At 51.1% G+C, this 15615-nt stretch overlaps 1 protein-coding gene across 3 annotated transcripts in view; it reads left to right on the plus strand.

The window, feature by feature from the left end:
- The window catches only part of CIB4 (calcium and integrin binding family member 4), a 50460-nt gene extending 35044 nt beyond the window's left edge, over window positions 1-15416 (plus strand). For all 3 annotated transcript variants that reach the window (XM_007088924.3, XM_042982330.1, XM_042982329.1), the window contains 4 exons: window positions 2750-2891; window positions 12639-12748; window positions 13612-13700; window positions 15224-15416. In XM_007088924.3, coding sequence (XP_007088986.1) covers window positions 2750-2891; window positions 12639-12748; window positions 13612-13700; window positions 15224-15254 — 372 coding nt within the window. In that variant the 3' untranslated portion in view covers window positions 15255-15416. The remainder of the gene's footprint in view (window positions 1-2749; window positions 2892-12638; window positions 12749-13611; window positions 13701-15223) is intronic.
- The last annotated feature ends 199 nt before the right edge of the window (window positions 15417-15615 follow it).

Raw genomic sequence — 15615 nt, forward strand, 5'->3', positions numbered from 1 at the left:
CTGAACCCTTACCCAGAATCCTTTTCATCACGGAGCAGCCACTCCGTCAGTGATTGCGCTCAGATGGTTTTTCCCATCACTGGTGTTTTCATTAAAGAAGTAATGTACTGTTCAGTCAATATCGCCTCTTTCCGTTACTGGCTCACAGAAATGTAGTTCTTTATGTATTTCATTATTGAAACCGAATCTAGGAAAACCATGTTAGAAACATCTGTACTTTCCTTCAACTATTTAGCAAACTTCCCACAGTGTGAAATTTGTTCTAATGCTTATTTCGCTACATCTTCCGCAATATTTTCCCCACATCTTCCAAAAGTATTTGCAGTCAGCACATTGCGTTCTATGTCCTATGCTGGCTACCTCCCCCCTTCCCCCACTACCACACCGTCTCCTTCCCAATCTTCTTTATAAGACAAGGTGTAAGGTGTGTGTGTGTGTGTGTGTGTGTGTGTGTGTGTAACAGTCACGTGACGTGGATCTAAGAGGGAGTAGATTGGCTTCCTGGCAACCATCTCCCCTCCCCCATCACTCCCAGAAAAGCCAAGTCCTGAAGGTGGGCCCCCAGGGAAGGGAAGATTGGTATCTCACTCCCTGGCTGGATATATGTTTAGGCTCAATGCTTGCTGGTCTGCCTTGCCCCTGTCTGAGCACAGGAAATGAGAACTGAAGCCGGGACTTCAGTTATTGTCTGACTGGATTCTCACCGTTTCAACTACCAAATAAAGAGGAACTTGTATTTTAAGTAGCAGAGGTTCTGCTCTGACATTTTCTGGTTGATCACCACACTTGCATTATAAGAATTATCTTGGATTGTCATTTCTTTGCAGGAATCTTGTTAAGCCACCATTTGCAAGAGTTAATTGAGTTAAAATTTGGCAAAGTAATTTGTGAAGCCACTTAGCTAGATACACGTGACCTGGAACACATCACAGTGGAGAGCCCTTATCGGCATCCATCTGAGGCCATCACAATAAGCTTTTCAGGGAGTGGGGGTGTTGAAGTGAAAGGGTGAAAGAAGCAGACACTGCAAGAGTTTGTTTGGAGGTTCTAGCAAGGTAGCCGGGATTCTCCGGATTCTCCTGGCCCCTGGTCGCTCCTGGGACATATGTATGTATATACATGTGAGACTAACCCTGTCACCTAGGGACCTTATTCACAACGCATTTTCCTAGATACGGTAGTTTGCTAAAGCTGCCGTGCGTGACAAAGTACCACAACTGTGTGGCTTAAACAATAGAAGTTTATTGTCTCCCAGTTCTAGAGGCTAGAAGGCTGAGATCAAAGTGTCTGCAGCGTGTGTTTTTTCAGAGGACTGTGAGGAAAAATCTGTCCCATGCCTTTCTCCTAATTTCTGGTGGCGTGCTGGCAATGTCCGGCATTCCTTGACTCACCCCAATATCTGAGATTGGGGTGAGATGCCTCACCCCAATATCTGCCTTCCTCTGCACATGGTGGTCTCCTCGAGTGTGTGTCTCTGTGTCCAAATTTCCCCTTTTACTGAGGACACAAGTCATATTGGATTAGGGGCCCACCCTAGTTCATATGCCCTCATCTTAACTAATTATATCTATAAGACCCCGTTTCCAAGTGAGGTGACTTTCTGAGATACTGGGGGTTAAGACTTCAACATACACATTTAGGGGAAGACACAATCCATCCATAATGCTGGGCTACATCCCAGGCTTTCTAAAATGGGATATCTGAGGGTGGGAGCTCACAATTCATGTTCTTAACAAGGACTTTAGATACCTCGCTTGCTCACAAAAGCTTGAGAGCTACATGGCCACCTGAGGTGACACAGAATGTTCTCCCTCTCATCTCAAATACATAGGAATATCAAATAAAACTAAACCATAGATTTTTTTTTACATTCATTCATTTTTGAAAGGCAGAGAGAAACAGAGTGAATGGGGGAGGGGCAGAGAGAGAGGGAGACCCGGAAACAGAAGCAGGCTCCAGGCTCCGGGCTGTCAGCACAGAGCCCGACGCGGGGCTCGAACTCACAAACCGTGAGATCATGACCTGAGCCGAAGTCAGATGCTTCACCGACTGAGCCACCCAGGGGCCCCTAAACCATAGATTTCAACGTGTAGCTCAGTTCAAAAGAAATGAAAAAGAAATTTTCATGTGTTGTAAATGGGGAAATCAAAACCAGATGGATACACATTGGCTGTTGCTGGGAAAACCCTAAGGAGAGTTCAACAAGCATACAGGCTGGGGCTGGGGCTCAACTGTCCTTGAGGGAGGTAATAGGCCCATTGGGTGCTTGAGGCAGAGGAACTAATCCATTTGCATGCAGCTTGGAGCCTTGAAGAGGTATCTTGTCAGTGACTAGAACAATCAACCAGAGATTTGTTTCAACCAATTAAAAATTGGGCACAGTTGGCCGTTCAGATCTACTATGTGAACTCACAGAAAGAATCAAATAGCTTTCTTGGCTGAGGTGCATCTAAGGAAAAAGAATCTGGGTCGGTTGAGGGGAGGGATCGGGGTCCTTTTAGAACACTACAGCAAAGTTGGGATCTGATAAGACCTGGCAGCAGGTAAGGAGAGTTTAGAACAGCCAGGACTGGGCCACTGAGCAACTGGGGGAAAGGAGCCCAGGTAAGTGGAAATGAATTAGGCAAACAGAAAGTGGAGGACGGTGCTAAAGTGGAATTTGCTGTGCTTGTGATAGATATGCGAGGGCCAGGGAGGCATGAACCTGATCCCGACAGGCCTCCTCACTCCTCTTCCTCCTTCCCTGCAGGTCAACCCTTTCAGAGACCGAATCTGCAAAGTGTTCTCCCACAATGATGTGTTCTCCTTTGAGGATGTCCTGGGTATGGCATCTGTTTTCAGCGAGCAGGCTTGCCCCAGCCTGAAGATCGAGTATGCCTTTCGAATCTACGGTGGGTGACTAAGTGATAGTGGTGGTTGGGGGGGGGGGGGTGGGGGGAAGCACCATAGAGTAGACATCAATCTGGAATCCATCAACCTCAATTCATTGGTGGGATGATGTTCATTGGGATTCACTTGGGCGTTTATGGGTATTATCATCTTTCCTGAGTACTATAACATGGTTGTGAATTACTACTTCAATGGATAGATGGATGCCCTACCCTCCATGCCATCAGAGTCAAACGGAGTCATTGGTGTTGATATTTCATGGTAGCAGTGTGGACAGTCCAGAGAAAGAGAGAGAGAGAGATTGAGGACTACATATGGGTATGAAGGAGCTAATGCTTGTTTGGCAGAAATTAAGAGATTTGAACACCAGAACTAGCTCAGCCACTGAATGGCTGGGAAGTATTGGGCAAATCACTTCACCTTTCTAGGCCTCAGTTTCATCGGCTTTAAAACGAGGTGTTTGAGAAAGATCATCTCTGAGGTCCTATGACATTTTTTTGGTCTCTGGTTTTGTCTGGGGTAGCCATAAAGCACTGCCAGAGTTCTGCTCGTCAGCAGACTTATGTGCCCTTAGCACAACTGAGATGGCTGGAATTCTCAAGAGAAGTTAAAAGGAAAGAAACAAAGAAATCTGAGAAGTCTTCAAACAGACCATGTGCAAGGCTTTAAGCTCATTGTGGCAACTCCTTGCTCCCAAAGGACTTGAACATTCAGGCTGGCTCAGTCTGGCATTTCCCCTGTCTGTCTTTCCTGCCAGGTCCTCCTTGTCTCCACACAGTGGACACCGTCTTATTCTTGCTTTGCCCAAGTGGACTTGGATAAAATGGGGTGGAGGAGGAGTTTTAAGCCTGATGGACCTGTGAGGGCTCAGGTTTCTCACCTGTAAAAAGTACTCAGTGATACTTTTGTATCTCCTATGTCCTCAGGCTTAGTAGCCAATAAACTCCAATGAAGTCACAGATTCTCCTGTTGAGAATAGCTGAGTAAGTTCCTACCATACTGTCATTTCCACAGATAGCATCTATAAACGCAAAAACTACATATAAAAATCAACTACCTGATGGCACTAGAAAGTTACCAGAGGCAGAGACTTGACACTTGGAAGGAGGAAATGGTCCTGGATGGTCCTCTCCCTCACTCTTTTCAAATTTCTTTAGCCTAAAGGTGGGCTTCAGTGAGGGGCATCATGCAGGACTGATAGAAACCCTAAATTTTTTCTGACTTGAAGAATCAGAGAGTTTGGGGCACTTTTCCCCTGGAAAGTGCAAATAGGGAGAGTTCATGAAAGAAAGCGAGAGAAAGGACCTCTAAACCACATATGCAAGGCAAAGTCAAAGCAGCTCAGGTAAGGATAACAGAACTGAGATTTTAGCAGCCACTGCATTTTAACAAGGTCCCTGGGTGATGGGGCTTGCAGTTTAAGTCCAGTCAATTTCCTGATAGAATTAAAAAAAAAAAAAATCAACACTCTTTGGAAGAATATAACAGAATCCAGAGTTTTTACAATAAATCATTTATAATGTCTAAAATAGAATCCACAATTATTCAACATACAAAAATTTTAGAAAACCAGTTATGTCCAAGGTATAATACAAAATTATTCAATATACAATTATAAAATAAATAAAAATTGATATATTCTCAAGAATGGAGCCTGACTCTGGCATGACCCAGATGTTGGAATTAGCTGATAAGTGTCTTAAAACAGCTACTAAACCTTGGCCAGTTATATAAAAGAAATTCATAATGAAAGAAATAGTAGGGATTCTCAACAGAGAAGTAGAAACTATAAGAATCAAACGGAAAATATAAAAGTGAAAAATAAAATATATATCTAAAATAAAAATTCATGGGGCACCTGTGTGCCTCAGTCAGCTGAGCATCTGACTTCGGCTCAGGTCATGATCTCACAGTTCATGGGTCTGAGCTCCACGTCAGGCTCTGTGTCGACGCTCAGAGCCTGGAGCCTGCTTTGGATTCTATGTCTCCCTCTCTCTCTTTGCTCCTCCCCTGTTTGCACTCTGTCTCTGTCTCTCTCTCTCCAAAACAAAAGCATTGAAAATTTTTTAAATAAAAAATAAAATTAAAAATTCACTGAATGGACTTAATAGGAAAATTGAAATGACAGAAGGAAGAGTCAGAAACCTGAAGATAGTTCAATGGAAATAATCTGATCTGAAGAACCGAGGAAAAATACATTGAGAGAAAAAGGAAACAGAGCTTCAGAAACATGAAGGACAATAGGAAGATCTAATATATATTTAATTGGAATCTCGGAAGGAAAGAATTAATGGGAAAGAAAAGATATCCGAAGAAGTAATGGCCCCACATGTCCTAAGTTTGACACAAGACATGCATTTACAGTGAACTTCAAGCAGGGTTAAGTGCAAATGAAATCACATACCCAGATTTGGTTGGCTCAGTGGCTCTGAGTTCACTAGTCTTCCTCCTTCCTTACCCCAAGTACTTCTGGGGCTCCGTGGGGAGGTCTAGCCCACTAGTTGCTGCCCCCTCTGTGTCAGGACTTGTGCCACATGGCACTTGCTGTGCTGTCCCTAGCCTCTTCCGCCTCCTGTCCATACTCTTCTGGATGGACAGCTCTACCCGATGCAGAGCACCGGCCCAGGCTGAGTACTCTCATATTAGCCAAGAGTCTTTGGGTTGCAAGTATCAGGGACTTACCTGTGTGAAAGGCAGCTGATGAGGGACAGTAGTATATTGGAGCCAGTATATCCACAAACCTAGTGGATTTAGGTAACACATTTATAATCTCACAGTTTCTGTGGGCTAGGAGTCTGGCGCAGCTTCTCCATGCCCTCTCTTAGGATTCTGCAAGCCTTCAATCAAGGCTCTGTCTGGGCTGCATTTGACTGGGGAGGAATTCACTTATAAGCCTACCCTGGTTGTTGGCAAATGCATTTCCTCATGTCTATGGAACTTAGAGCCCTGGTTTCCACTGGCTATGGGCTGGAGGCTGCCCTCAGTTTCCAGAGGCTGACCCGTGCTCCTCACCCCATGGGCATCCCCTGACATGGCCACTTCCTTCTTCAAAGACAGCTAGCGAGAGAGAGTCTCTGGAGCCAGTGTGCTGGTAAGGTAGAGTCTTATACAATATTGTAATCACGGAAGGAATATCCCATCACAGTTGCCAAATTCTGTTGGTTAGTTATAAGCCACCAAAGGGATGTGGGGGTTATATATGCACAAACACCAAGAGGTGCAGGTCATGGGGTGGGGGGGAGGAGGGCACTAGAGCTTGTCCATCAGGAACGGCATGGAGCCCATGGTAGAACTGAAGCAGCCTCCCGAGGATGCAGCTGGCAAGTGGTCAGGAAGTGAGGCGGCTACTTTCTTCTTTTCTCTCTGTGGTTCCCTGGTCTCTCAACTCTGCTTCTCCCTGTGCAATTTCTCTTTCTGCAGACTTTTATGCTTCTGTGCCTATGGGCCAAAGATGAACACTGGTCCCCCATTTTCTCAGGAGATACTGATGGCTCAGCCAAACCAATGGTCTTGCTGCCCCCAGGTTGGGTAAACAGCCTTGTCCAATCAACCACAGCCAAAACTATGCAGAGTCACCTAAATAAACCTAGCTCTAGAGCCCTGTTGCTGGGGGTGGGGACACTTCTCAGAGATGGCAAAGTGTAGGCAGAGCAGATGTTCCCAAAGATGTCTGCCTCAGCTGTCTTTCCATGGTTTCCAGAGCTAAACAAACAAAAACACCCAAGCCTTCAGGGAGCTACAAGAACAGCAGGTTCTCTTTAAGCTTCAAGGCACAGGAGCTAAACTGTGTTCAGCTCAGAAGTAGGGAGGATGTCCTCACTCCCAGGAGGTCAGACTGAGTGCCTCAGGTCAGATCAGGGGTCAGATACCACCTGTCCCCCACACTGTCCTTGTATCTTCCTCCAGCCCCTCTCCCCAGGCCCCCTTAAGGGGTTTCCTTCCTCCTTGAGCTCAAGTACAAAAACAAAAAAGCGCAAAGCCTTCATGCAAATCAGCTGTGCAAATAGATGCCTGGGGACTCATAAACTCCAAGGCTTCATCAGATATACCCAGACAAATCTGAATTCTCTCTGGGCTCAGAAGATCTGTCGCCTTACAGAGCTGTCAGCAGGATTAGGGATGGGACAAGTGAATCTCGGAGCCCGGTGCTTGGCACGAGGTAGCGGCTCAGTACGTTGAGGTGGTAATGGCAGCACTGAAGGCAGAAGGGGAGGAATGAAAAGGAAGAGGAGACAAAAAAGGAGAAGGTGGTGGCGGTGATGCTGTGGTGACCCGTGGTTAGCCAAAGTCCAGAGACCTAACTCGATGCTCTGACTGACGCCTTGGTACTCCACTTGTGGTCCATGCGCCAGCAACATCAAAATCTCCAGGAAGCCTGTTAGGGACGCAGCGTCTCCGGCCCCTCTGTGCACCTGCTGGAGCCGGGTCCACATTTTAACAAGACCCCCAGCTGGTCCCTCCACATCTTAAAGTCTAGGCAACCCTCCTCTAACTCATTGCTTCTCAAACGTGGCTGCACACTGCACACTATCTGGCGTGTTAAGACCCACGGCTCCTGGGGCCCCGGCTGCGGAGATCTGATGTAAGGGTGTCGGGTGTGCCCTGGTGGGTGGGCGGGCTTTTGTAAAGCTCCCTGGGTGATTCTAAAGTGCAGTGGAGTTTCAGACCCACTATACCAGGTAGGCCTGCATTCAGTTATATGTTAGAGTGTCCATGTTAAAAACAAAAGCCTGGAATTAGGGTGTCCAGAGCCAGGGGGAAGTAACCAAGGGTCTGGCTCCTCCGAGCCATCTTTAGTATGGGACTGTCGTCCTTATCATCACAAGATGGTTTCTGTGCCTACAGACTGTGTCTTCATTCCCGACAGGAAGCTAAAGGGATGGGAGAAGGGATAAGAATCAAGTGTACATTCAAGGGCACAGATTAAGTTGACTCTTCTTTAACGAGTGTCCTTGGACGCCCCACCCAGCGGCTTCATACTGTGTTGTCCAGAATGATGTCACACGGCCACGTATAGCTGCAAGGGAGACTGGAAAGCTGAGTATTTTAAGCTGAACACGGTGTCACCCTGACCGAGAATTGTGCTGCTGAGAGTTGGAAGGAAGGAGTGAATGACCATCAGTCAAGAATCCAGCACCGGGGATGTACCTGCTGGGCTCCACTTTCTGCTCTGAGGGACATTCCTGGCCTCTAACAGATCCACCCCCGGCCCTCTCTGGAGGGACTTTTCACCTGCCAGAGACCAACACCCCAGCGCTGCCTTCCTGTTCCATCAGCACAGCTTCCATCAGATGTGAACGACCCTCAGGCAGGTGCCAGAGTGCCAGCGGGAGATCCTCCCACATCGCCCCAAGATCTGACACGGTGCCAAGGGCCGGGAGAGGCCAGGGAGGCAGGCTCAGTTCTCCTGGGAAATAATGGTGAAAGCGTGCCCTTCCTCACTCAACCACATGGGCAAATTTCTGTAAAAGTACTTTGTAAATTGCAAGGAGTACCATGACAGACAGGTTGAGATGACGATGGCAAGAGTGCTCTGGGGGGACCTGAAGGCGGGGCCCCAGCTCTCCAAGCCGTCTAACCTTCCCGTTGTCGGGAAACAGCAAGAATTAGAGGTGGGCCCTCCCCCCCTTTCTCAGAGCGGCCCAAAGCTGCAGGTCTGAGGCTGCCGAGTCTGCATGGGCTGGCCAGCAGCCCAGAGCTCTCAGCCCCCACCCCTTTCCCAGGCTGCTGTGCCCTTGCACCCCCAAAGGAGGGGAACTGTCCAGGACTACATTCTACTCTAGCAAATTATTCTGTTTTCAGATGGCCTGGGACCAAAGCCATGTCACTTTGCTGCAGTCTCTGCATATGGGACCTGGGCCAGCAGGACGCCCGGGGACACTGCGGGGTCTCTGGGAGAGGCTGCGGAACTTCTTACCAGCAGTGCAATGTCACTGCGGCTGCCCACTCCCTCTGGTCCGGGTGCTGGTCCCTCCGCCCCTCCACCTGCTCCCAGCCATCACCCACGATGGGTGACAGCACGGCAGCACAGGGAGAGCCTGGATGAACGTCTCAGGCCTTAGCCTCCAGTTCCTGGGGCTGATAAACAGTTGGCCAGGGGAGAGCCACCTGCTTCAGAAGGGAGGTGGTGAGCTGTACTTTCCATATCCATATCCTGTCCAAAGAAGATAGACAGAAGTCTGGGCTCTAACCCTGAAGGAGCCTGGGACATTGGCCACCTCGCCCCTCCATTCTAGGCCCAGGATAGCTCTAGCTTTCATTCTTCAAAGTGAGATGTTACACAATTTCCAGGGTTTGCGTTTTTAGTGTTTAACAATCATCAAGTGGCATAGAACTGAGCCTCTGCTCTAATACGCGCCTTCTGTCCTGGGCGTCTTCTGTGGTCCAAGCCCCATGCTGGATGGCTTCCCTGTAATTGCATCTTTAATCTTCACAGCCACCGTATGGAAGGACGGCTATTTTCTGTGTTATGGATGAGGAAACTGAGGCCCAGATGATGCATTAGTTAGGATTAAATTTGGTTGCAGATGACAGGGAACCCCAGGTGGTTTACACAAGGCAGCTTCCCAGATCTCTGGCAGCTGCCTGTTATTTCAGATGCAGGAATTCCAATGCGGTGGAAGATCCTCCCAGCCATGGTCCAGGACGGCTCCCTGGGGGTTCTGCAATGTCGGGGTGCAGCAAAGTGACCGCAGCCATGTCGGGGACATGGTGTCACTTTATCCTCCCTTCCTAGCGTCGCCTCACTGTCACGAAGGGCTATGCTTTCTCTTTAAAGACCTCCTGGAAGTTGCTCGTGTCTCGTTGGCCAGAACTCTAACATGCGGGGCCACAACTAGCAGCAAGGGAGGCTGGGAAATGTAGTGTTCATTTTAGATGGTCATATACCCAGCTAAAAAAATGGGCACTTGAATACCATGAAAGCAGTTATGAGTGATTAAGACCGCAGACGGCCCGCAGAGTTGCACTGCTTGGGTTTAATATTGTCTCCATCGTTCATCAACGTGTGACCTTGGGTAGTTCATGCATTCACTTACTCAAGAAATATTCGGTGAGCCCTCACTCTGTTCCAGGCACTGTTCCTGGAGCTGAGGACACAGTGGTGACCAAAAAGACAAAACCTTCTGCCCTCCAGGAATTTACATTCTAGTGGAGAGAAATAAAGCTAATAGGTGAAATATACAATGCGTTAGGCAGTGTTCTGTGCTGGGAGAAAAATAAAGCAGGGAAAGGGACAGGGAGCATAATTTTAGGCAGGTTCTGGTGAGAAGTGGCATCTCAATGAAGACCCAAAGGATCCCTGGGTGAGTGTTCCAGGGAGGGGAAGCACAGTGCAAAGGCCCTGGGGCAGGATCGTGCCTGCCTGATGGGGAAAGGCAAGGAGGCAGAGTGAGGCCAGGGTAAACCTTGGGGAGCACGGTCAGCACCCAGGGCTTTCTTCTGGCTAGAGATGGGAGGCTGTGAGAAGGGGTGCTGAGGGAGGAATGTGGTACAAGGACCACAGGCTGCTGAGTGGAGAACAGACTGAGGGGGGCAGACGGAGAGGAAGCACACTGGTTAGGGTGCCACCAGGGTAATCCTGGAGAGAGGTGACGATGGCTGGGCCATGGTGGAGGCAGTGCGGTGGGGAGGTCATCAGGCTGGGTCCACTGTGTCTCCAGGGGGGAGCTGGGAGGGTTTACTGACACCTTAGCTGTGGGGAGCGAGGAAAAGACATGGTCCAGGACGGCTCCAAACTCATTGGCCAAGTGATCGGAAGAGGGGAGTTGCCCAGTTGCCAGGAAACACACAGCTGAGAGCAGCAGGTTTGGGGACAGGGAAGAGGGAGGCACATCAACAGTTTGGGTTGGGATCAGTTGAATCTGAGGGACCTATCATACCTCCAAGTGGGGAGGACAGGAGGGGCCGTGGATGGATACGTGTGCCTGGAGTGCAGGAGAAGCCCAGACTGGAGATAGATATTTAAGACAAGAGGCTGAAATGAGATTAAGGAAGTAAGTATGGTTATTTAATCTCAGCGTGCCTCACTTTCTTCATCCGTGTTCTGAGGATTAAATGCAGTAAATAGAAAGCACTTAGATCATTGCCTGGCACATCTGTGTTTGTCGCGGTGGCCGCTGTATCTGCCTAAGTTTACTGCACTTACACATGGCTGACAAGTGGTTCAGGGACTGTGCTGGGGTTCCCCTCACTCGGCATTCAAGGCTCTATGCAGTTCAGCCCACCTTCCACACTTAACCTCTGACTCTCTCTCCCAGACCTCCAAGCCTCTGCTCCCCTCACCCCAGACTGATCACTCCGGTGCTATTCCTTCTCTACCACTGTCCCTAGTGACCCTGGCACCTCCTCTAGTGGCCATTTCTGTAGGTCCTTCTCTGCCGCCTCTTCCTCCAAGAAGTCTTCCTCATTCACACCCCCAACCCCAATCAGACATGAACTTGGCCACCTGGAAACCCTTGGAACCCTTGGGATGCCCGTTCCTCTCTCCCTGGAGCCAAGCCACTCAGGTGCCCAACTGTCTCCCCTGCACCCCAGGACTAGAAGCCCCAGGAACCAGTCTGGTATATCTGTGTGCCAGAGCTCGGGGATGGGCACCCAGCAGGCACCCACCGTGTCCGCCCACTACACCTGAGTGAGGCCGTGGTGAGAAGCACGTACCGCAACGGGAAGACAAGGCAGTCCTCGGCCACTGGTGCCGAGGACAGCAGTCCAGGAGGACAAGTCCTACGTGAGAAGCTGCTGGAGCTTGAGGAGGGAGCCATCCTGGGCCTGAGGTGTCAGGGAGACTTCACAGGGAGGCCAGGGAGAGCAAGCTCGGGCTGAGTCAGAGCATCCCAGTGCTTGGAGGAGAAGGGGGGCCCTCTCGCCAGGGGGGGTGCCTTCTGCAAAGGCCGGAGGCAGGAATGCTCTGGGCCTGTAGAGAAGACCTGCACTGACAGGACCAACGACACCCTTCCAAGGGGTCTCTGTAGGAAACCGGGTTAAACGCACCTTGGCGGTCCAGTGTTCGGGGAGCTGGTGTAATGCCCACGTTCCGCTGTCGTTGACATACAATGTTATATTAGTTTCGTATGAGTGACCCCTATTTTTGAACTCAAAAAGGAGGACCCAAGGTCTGACAAGGCTCAGGGTGCCCCCTGGAGTGGAAACCGGGCGTTATCCTCGGCGCAGGTGGGGCAGGCGCTCGGGTCACGCCGCGCAGGGGCAGGGGCCGGGACCTGTGCTCGAGTCCAGGCGTCCTCCTGCTCCTCCGTGCCCCCGGCCCCCAGCCACCAAGTCACCTACTGCCTTGTGAGCTGTGAGCTGGAGCTCCCCACAGCACGGTGGCTGAGGCCGGCTCGGGGCCCAGCCCGGCTGGGTCCCCGTCCCCACCTTGCACGTGCTGGCAGGGGAGGCCAACATCTGACGCCTCTGTGCTCGTGTCCTTTTGGTAGTGAGACCAAGAACAGGTTGACTGTGTAGATCCAGTGACCGAGAACCGGTGAAGCTCTCAGGATACGTCTGAGCGGGTAGCGTGTGCTCACTGAACACTCAGTACTGTCGCTATTTCTAGCGTGTTATTTAGCGCTGCTTTCACCTACAGCCGGCCCTGCTGCCGTGGCGCCCTCCCCTCTCGCCCGCCCAGGTGTCACCAGGGGCCAGGCTCTGGGCCCGCCTGGGACAGCGGGGCTCTGGGTGGCCACGGCTCCCTGGACTCCTGGGAGGCCGAGCAAGGCCCCCTCCTCTCACGCTCTGCCTCCTCCCTGCAGATTTTAACGAGAACGGCTTCATTGACGACGAGGACCTACAGAAGGTTGTCCTCCGACTGCTCAACAGCAACGATGTGTCGGAGGACCTGCTGACCGACGTCACGAACCACGTGTGTGCCCGGGGGCCACACGGGCTGGGCTGGGCCAGGCTATCACCCAAAGCCCCTGGGTGGCAGGCGGGGTGAGGTGTCCTGAGGGACGGGCACACGGATGTAGGCAACTACCCCCTAAGTGTTTGTCTTTCCGCCAGGATCTTAACTCCCTTCCGGGGTCCCCAAGAGCAGGTGCCCGAGCCACCCACACTGCAGTCACCGCAGGCAGGTGGCCCAACGGAGGCTTAGCATCAGATGGACACATCACAACGTCCCCCGGCCCACATTATCGCAGCACAACACAATGTCCGGATGTCCTACAGTGACAGCCCCCAGTGTGACAGGCTGTGAAAACAGCCTCGTGAATCTGTTTGTCCTAAGACCATGAGAACCTTCAAGTGCTTTTGGTCTAGGTCGAAACCAGAAGCAAAGATAAAACCAGGAGGGGTCATCACTGCCTCCTCGACCTGACTGGGCCCCTTGCCCTACAGAGCCCCTGCCTGTGTCTGGGTGACAGGTGGGGGTGGGGGAGGCCACCCTGTTCGCCTCCGTGCCCATTTCTACTGCCACGTTTGTGTTAGAGGCACCAAGGGGACTCTTCCACAATGAGACCAGCCCATGAGGTCCCAGGCTTCAGCGCACATAAGCTTGAATTTTCATGCCCTTGTCTGGGGTGGGAAGTAACAAGCGTGGGCGGTGGGGAGAACACCTGTCTCGCAGGGGGTCCCAGGACTCGGATATGTGCCGGGCACTTAGCAGAGAACCTGGCCTGTGGCCGCACTTGGTGAGAGGCACCCCTCCCCCCTCTGCCTGTGTCTCCACGTCACTTTCTCACCCTGGGCCCGTCTCTGCTCTCTGGCTCCTCCTGTACCCCTGGCCAGGTCCTGAGTGAGTCGGATCTGGACAATGACAACATGCTGTCTTTCTCAGAGTTTGAGCACGCGATGGCCAAGTCTCCAGACTTCATGAAGTAAGGTGTTCCAAAGTGGGAGGTGGCGGTACCCAGCGTGGGGTGGGGGCAGGAAGGGCCAATGGGGAGCCTCCGTCTTCCCAAGGGGGTCATGAGTGTCCAGGATACTTGGCCAATTCTTTCAGAATTGGCAAAAGTGGGGCTTCTGAGAAGTTAGGTGCCCTAAATTTCTAACCTTCAGAGAGAGGGAGTGGGGTTTTAACCAGCAAAGGCAAGGCTGCATTCCCGGCTTTGCGAATGACGTGGGTGGTCCGGACGTGGGTGCTGCCCATGTATAGCTGGCCTGGCCCACCGGTGTCTTCTCCCCAAGCCCAGGGGGCTCCGGGACTGCCTGGCGGTGGTGGCCTTTGCCACTGCCCATCCTGCTCCCTTGTCCCAACAACTCCTGCGGTCACCAGGAGCTGGGGATTTGCATGGGGGTGTGAAGGTGCTGGTTGCAGAGCTCAGAGAAAGCTCGAGTATTTCCAAACCTTGTTTCAGGCAAAGGGGCCTTAACGGTCTTATATCTTGGTTCAAACACCCTTAAGATGATTGGCCAACTCCATACTGCCCAGGCCACGTTTAACAGTCTTGTTCGGATCCTTCCAGTATCGGGAAAGATCCCGTGCCCCTGGGAGGCAGCCCCTTCGTGATCGAACAGCCCTGTTGGAGTGCCCTCCTTGTGTTGAGTTGGCATCGGTTTGCATGTGTCTGCTGCTCCCGGGCCCTATTCTGCCCTTGGTCTCACAGTCTAGGTGATTTTGAGAGCAAAGAATGCCCACTCAGGATGGTTTGACAAAGCAATTAGAAAGGACAAAGACAGCTACACCTCAGAACACCCAGCCAGGAACCGGGAACCGAGGACAGCATGTTTTCTCTCTTCTCTGTGCCTCGAGTCTCTGCCTCTCACCTCAGCTCCCCTGCACTTTGCTCTACGTGCGAATCGGCAATCTCTGCTTTGTCTGACACGAGGCCGAACGTGGCCTCCCCGCAGCAGTCAGGTTTATATCTCCTGGGTTCTGAATGACCCTCGGCCACTCCTAAGTAGTATCTCTCGGCTCTGACTCCAGATTCCCAGAGAGAGAATCCAATTGGCCCGATGACTCTGGTCAGGTGTCCACCCCTCTTCCCACCACCTGGCTTGGGGACAGGGCTCTCCATTCTGTCATGGCTGCTATGGGGCTGAGGCTTGGGCAGACCCTCTGAAAGAGGGTCCCCACCTGGAACCACCCCAACTAAGGGTAATTTCTCTCCTTCCATAACAGCCCAGCACATTAGTGAGGCCAGAATCCTCTCTTCCTTGACTTTTTCTTTGAATCTCTCCCGTTTCTTTCCATTAGTTTTGGCACTGTGAGGTTCTGACGCCCTTTGCTTTCTGGTGATGCTAAAAGGAGCATAAAGAGGCCTTTGGGTTGGCTTGTGACAGCTGCAAGCTGGCCATCTCTCAGACAGAGGGACATGAGGCCAGGGCCATTACGAACCCAGAAATTGGAGGGTGCTTTAGATTTGCAGCTCAAGGTGGCTCATGGGATGCTTTCCCTCAGCTCCTTTCGGATTCACTTCTGGGGATTTTGATGTGGCTACAAAGACCCGATCTGGCAGCCTCAAGGGGGAACGACTGGAACTTGGAATTCAACCCCCTCCAGGTGCTGGGGGACTTTGATCAGAAGTACGATTCTGTCCCTGTCCCTCCCTCACTTCTAGGCTATTGTTTATTCAATAAAACAGAAGAAAAAGGCTTTCCCTTGCCCCATCGGTTCATCTTTTGACTACGGGATCGTGTAGAAGTGCTTTTTGTTAATAACCCCTCGTTCTGGCGCTTAAGCTTGCCAATGACCGTGAAAACTGGATGACCAGTCTTCTGGGGGACAGGGTTCAAATTCCAACACATGTCACAGCAGGGACCAGGCCAAATGGACTGAAGTTCACCAAGAAA

This window comes from Panthera tigris, chromosome A3, assembly GCF_018350195.1.
Source record: "Panthera tigris isolate Pti1 chromosome A3, P.tigris_Pti1_mat1.1, whole genome shotgun sequence".
Lineage (NCBI taxonomy): Eukaryota > Metazoa > Chordata > Mammalia > Carnivora > Felidae > Panthera > Panthera tigris.